Source organism: Salmo trutta, chromosome 3, assembly GCF_901001165.1.
Source record: "Salmo trutta chromosome 3, fSalTru1.1, whole genome shotgun sequence".
Taxonomy (NCBI): Eukaryota; Metazoa; Chordata; class Actinopteri; order Salmoniformes; family Salmonidae; genus Salmo; species Salmo trutta.
This window is the reverse complement of record NC_042959.1, coordinates 74226252-74232251: the sequence shown is the minus strand read 5'-3', so window position 1 is coordinate 74232251 and position 6000 is coordinate 74226252. Positions and strand designations below refer to the sequence as shown.

Genomic DNA, 6000 nt, shown 5'->3' with positions numbered 1-6000 from the left:
TCTCTCCCTATCTCTCCCTATCTCTCCCTCTCTCTCCCTCTCTCCCTCCCTCTCTCCCCCTCTCTCCCCCCTCTCTCTCTCTCTCTCTCTCTCTCTCTCTCTCTCCCTCTCTGTCTCCCTCTCTCTCTCTCTCTCCCTCTCTCTTTATCTGTCAGGTGGACTATAAGGCAGATGATTGGCTGGTGAAGAACATGGATCCTCTGAATGACAACATAGCATCTCTCCTCCACCAGTCCTCTGATCACTTCATCTCTGAGCTCTGGAGAGAGGGTACGACGCACACACACACACACACACACAGAGTCAACAAATACTTCATACTTGGTCCCTTTATCAAAGTGTTAGTCAGAAATGGCACTGACCTAACTGTTTCTAATAGACAGGGGACATCCACCTTTCTTCTCTATGAGGATTCCCCCATATCTGTCTGATTTACAGCATAATAATGCTTCCCCAAAATGAACTAACAGCTTTATTTTTCTCTCTACTACTCTTCTCTTCTATTTGCTCTCTTTCTGCCCTCCTCTCACTGTCTTTTCATCCACCTATTTCTCTCCCCTCTCGTTCCCTTCTCTGTTTATCTTCAACTCAAACTATTCTCTCACTCCCTCCTCCCTTCTCCACTTTCCTGTTTTTCTTTCCCTTGTCACTCTTTCTTTCCTCTCTGTCCACCTTCTTCTCCCTCTCTCCCTCCTCTTTTAATTCCACTTTGTCTTCCTCCTCTCCTACCTCAGATATTCAGACTCTTCCTCGAGTATATTTCTTTGACTCCTATGCCACACTGCAGACCAATGGCTCTGACAGTAGGTTTCTTCCTACGTCTGTTTCCTCCCCCCCCCCCCCCCCCTGCCTAGTGCCTGGTAGGCCCCTGGTTTGTTGTGTGCTGTGTGTTGGTGGTGTAGTTTGTAGTGTCATGTTCAGTGCCATGTTGTTACTGTTATCCTCTGAATACGTTTCTACTCTGTTTTGAGTATACATGTCTTACTCATCTCTGTTCTATTATCTCACTTTACATTTGTACTTAGTTGTTGTTGATGTTGTTGATTTGCTTTTAGTGACAGTGCTGTGATGGTCTGGTGTTCATGCGTTGCTTTTTGAAATCTTTTGCAACATTCTGAAGGAATTGACTTCATTTCTATAGAAGCTACATAAACCACAAGTCACTGCTTTCACATCCTCACCAGGGCTACGTTCAGAATACTTAAACAGTTGCGAACAGTTTTGCTACACGTGTTTTTACAAAACAAGTATGGTCAAGAAACATTGAACACAGAGAAACCTCCTGCAACATTTGGCCTCAAGCAGATCCACAGATATACAGGGTTTGATAACTGTCTTCCATGTTGGCGCCAAGCCCCCCATAACACTAACATTCTCATTTGGATTCATACTACAGTGTTAACTGAAACCTCTCCCACCAACATGGTGCCCATTCCAAATCTCAAACCTAGTTGGCCAAACTCATGTCTGTAGCTCTGGTCCCTCCACCACCAACCCACCAATCAGAGCTGTTCTAACTGTGACGTCCTCTGTGTGTAGTGGAGAGGCCCGGGCTGGACCAGGTGTCCAACGACACCAACAGTGGGCCGGTCAACTTCGGGGCAGGGCTGAAGACTAAGAAGGGGATGTTCAGGACCGTGGGACAGCTCTACAAGGAGTCCCTCACCAAGCTGATGGCAACACTACGCAACACCAACCCTAACTTCCTCCGCTGTATCATCCCCAACCACGAGAAGAAGGTGAGAGAGGAAGAGGAGAGGGGAGGGTTAGGATGCTCACACAGCCAGGCTATTGATTGATTTCCCTCTATCTCTCAAACAGACACACTATATATCCAACCCTCTATCTCTCAAACAGACACACTATATATCCAACCCTCTATCTCTCAAACAGACACACTATATATCCAACCCTCTATCTCTCAAACAGACACACTATATATTCAAGCCTCTATCTCTCAAACAGACACACTATATATCCAACCCTCTATCTCTCAAACAGACACACTATATATCCAACCCTCTATCTCTCAAACAGACACACTATATATCCAACCCTCTATCTCTCAAACAGACACACTATATATTCAAGCCTCTATCTCTCAAACAGACACACTATATATCCAACCCTCTATCTCTCAAACAGACACACTATATATTCAACCACAGGTCATAACCCTACTCTGCCTGTCTCTCTGCCTGTCTCTCTGCCTGTCTCTCTGCCTGTCTCTCTGCCTGTCTGCCTGTCTGCCTGTCTGCCTGTCTGTCTGTCTGTCTGTCTGTCTGTGTCTTTTCTCTCTCTCTGTCAGTCTGGTAAGCTGACTCCCCATCTAGTTCTGGACCAGCTGAGGTGTAATGGAGTCTTAGAGGGGATCCGTATCTGCAGACAGGGCTTCCCCAACCGCATCCCCTTCCAGGAGTTCAGACAGAGGTAACATGGGGCAGGGGTGTGTGTGTGTGTGTGTGTGTGTGTGGCAAGAGGAAACACTTAACATCCACAATGATCTGGCTACAGAAACACACATTCACTTGTCATGTAGAGAACACAGTCCCAGTCTCTCTGTCTCTTCCTGTAGGTATGAGATCCTGACTCCTAATGCTATCCCTCGTACCTTCATGGACGGGAAGCAGGCTTGTGAACTCATGGTAAGTCCCATTGAACAGCTTAGCTGTATTGTCATTTACCAAAATAGGGCCCTATGTGTTGAAGCACATGCATATATGGACGTGATTTCCACTTTGAATCCATCCTCTCTCTGTCTCCAGATCAGTGCGTTGGAGCTGGACCGTAACCTGTTCAGAGTTGGGCAGAGCAAAGTGTTCTTCAGGGCTGGAGTCTTAGGTCACCTGGAGGAGGAGAGAGACCTGAAGATCACTGACACCATCATACGCTTCCAGAGCGCTGCCCGAGGATTCCTCGCACGCAGGTGTGTTTTAGTGTGTGTCTTTGTCGCTCTGTCTATCTCTCTGTGTTTTCTCTCTCTGTGTTGACTCTCTCTGTCTCTCTCTGTGTTCACTCTCTCTGTCTCTCTCTCTGTCTCTCTCTGTGTTTTCTCTCTCTGTGTTGACTCTCTCTGTCTCTCTCTGTGTTTTCTCTCTCTGTGTTGACTCTCTCTGTCTCTCTCTGTGTTCACTCTCTCTGTCTCTCTCTCTGTCTCTCTCTGTGTTTTCTCTCTCTGTGTTGACTCTCTCTGTCTCTCTCTGTGTTTTCTCTCTCTGTGTTGACTCTCTCTGTCTCTGTGTTGACTCTCTCTGTCTCTCTCTGTGTTGACTCTCTCTGTCTCTCTGTCTCTCTCTCTCTCTCTGTCTCTCTCTGTGTTGACTCTCTCTGTCTCTCTCTGTGTTTTCTCTCTCTGTGTTGACTCTCTCTGTCTCTCTCTGTGTTCACTCTCTCTGTCTCTCTCTCTGTCTCTCTCTGTGTTTTCTCTCTCTGTGTTGACTCTCTCTGTCTCTCTCTGTGTTTTCTCTCTCTGTGTTGACTCTCTGTCTCTCTCTGTGTTCACTCTCTCTGTCTCTCTCTCTGTCTCTCTCTGTGTTTTCTCTCTCTGTGTTGACTCTCTCTGTCTCTCTCTGTGTTTTCTCTCTCTGTGTTGACTCTCACTGTCTCTCTCTGTGTTGACTCTCTCTGTCTCTCTCTGTGTTGACTCTCTCTGTCTCTCTCTGTATCTCTGTGTTTTCTCTCTCTGTGTTGACTCTCTCTGTCTCTCTCTGTCTCGGACTGTGTTGACTCTCTGTCTCTCTCTGTAGGGCCTTCCTGAAGAAGCAGCAGCAGCTGAGTGCTATGAGAGTGATGCAGAGGAACTGTGCTGCCTACCTCAAACTCAGGAACTGGCAGTGGTGGAGGCTGTTCACCAAGGTACACACGTACACACGTACACACACACATACATACACACATACACACATACATACATACATACATACATACATACATACATACATACATACATACATACATACATACATACATACATACATACCCCCACATACATACCCCCACATACATACATACATACCCCCACATACATACATACATACATACATACATACATACATACATACATACATACATACATACATACATACATACCCCCACATACATACATACCCCCACACACATACACACACACACACACACATACATCACACACACACACACACACACACACACACACACACACACACACACACATACCCCCACATACATACACACATACCCCCACATACATACATACATACCCACACACATACATACATACCCACACACATACATACATACATACATACACACACACACACACACACACACATACATACATACATACATACATACATACATACATACATACATACATACATACCCACACATACCCCCACACACACATACACACACACATACATACATACATACATACATACCCACACATACCCCCACACATACCCCCCCCCACACACACACACACACACACACAAACAAACACATACACACTCTAGCACAGGTATGTGACCTAACCCGTGACCTCTGACCCGTGCCCCCCAGGTGAAGCCTCTGCTGCAGGTGACTCGTCAGGACGAGGAGATCCAGGTGAGGGAGGCGGAGCTTAAGAATGCCAAAGACAACCTGACCAGAGTGGAACAGGACTACACTGATCTGGACAAGAAACACATACAGGTAACACACCTTTCCTTTCTCCATCTATCTATCTGGAGGTTTCTCTGTCTATCTATCTGGAGCTATATCTATCTATCTGGAGGTTTCTCTATCTATCTGGAGGTTTCTCTATCTATCTATCTGGAGGTTTCTCTGTCTATCTATCTGGAGCTATATCTATCTATCTGGAGGTTTCTCTATCTATCTATCTGGAGGTTTCTCTATCTATCTATCTGGAGCTATATCTATCTATCTGGAGGTTTCTCTATCTATCTGGAGGTTTCTCTGTCTATCTATCTGGAGGTTTCTCTGTCTATCTATCTGGAGGTTTCTCTATCTATCTGGAGGTTTCTCTATCTATCTGGAGGTTTCTCTATCTATCTATCTGGAGCTATATCTATCTATCTGGAGCTATATCTATCTATCTGGAGCTATATCTATCCCTCTGGAGGTTTCTCTGTCTATCTATCTGGAGCTATATCTATCTATCTGGAGGTTTCTCTATCCATCTATCTGGAGGTTTCTCTATCTATCTGGAGGTTTATCTATCTATCTGGAGGTCTATCTATCTATCTGGAGCTATATCTATCTATCTGGAGCTATATCTATCCCTCTGGAGGTTTCTCTGTCTATCTATCTGGAGCTATATCTATCTATCTGGAGGTTTCTCTATCCATCTATCTGGAGGTTTCTCTATCTATCTGGAGGTTTCTCTATCTATCTATCTGGAGGTTTCTCTGTCTATCTATCTGGAGGTTTCTCTGTCTATCTATCTGGAGCTATATCTATCTATCTGGAGGTTTCTCTGTCTATCTATCTGGAGCTATATCTATCTATCTGGAGGTTTCTCTATCTATCTATCTGGAGGTTTCTCTATCTATCTATCTGGAGCTATATCTATCTATCTGGAGGTTTCTCTGTCTATCTATCTGGAGGTTTCTCTATCTATCTGGAGTTTCTCTATCTATCTGGAGGTTTCTCTGTCTATCTATCTGGAGGTTTCTCTATCTATCTGGAGGTTTATCTATATCTGGAGGTTTCTCTATCTATCTGGAGCTATATCTATCTATCTGGAGGTTTCTCTGTCTATCTATCTGGAGCTATATCTATCTATCTGGAGGTTTCTCTATCCATCTATCTGGAGGTTTCTCTATCTATCTGGAGGTTTCTCTATCTATCTATCTGGAGGTTTCTCTGTCTATCTATCTGGAGGTTTCTCTATCTATCTGGAGGTTTCTCTATCTATCTATCTGGAGGTTTCTCTGTCTATCTATCTGGAGCTATATCTATCTATCTGGAGATTTCTCTGTCTATCTATCTGGAGATTTCTCTGTCTATCTATCTGGAGAT

The 6000-nt window shown here is 44.7% G+C and overlaps 1 protein-coding gene across 1 annotated transcript in view; it reads left to right on the top strand.

The window, feature by feature from the left end:
• The window catches only part of myh14 (myosin, heavy chain 14, non-muscle), a gene marked incomplete in the record, with an annotated part of 75437 nt that overhangs the window by 39634 nt on the left and 29803 nt on the right, over window positions 1–6000 (top strand). The window contains 8 exon segments of the mRNA XM_029747884.1: window positions 156–270; window positions 735–803; window positions 1540–1739; window positions 2309–2430; window positions 2576–2645; window positions 2766–2926; window positions 3747–3855; window positions 4540–4671. Of these exon segments, the coding sequence (XP_029603744.1) occupies window positions 156–270; window positions 735–803; window positions 1540–1739; window positions 2309–2430; window positions 2576–2645; window positions 2766–2926; window positions 3747–3855; window positions 4540–4671 (978 nt within the window).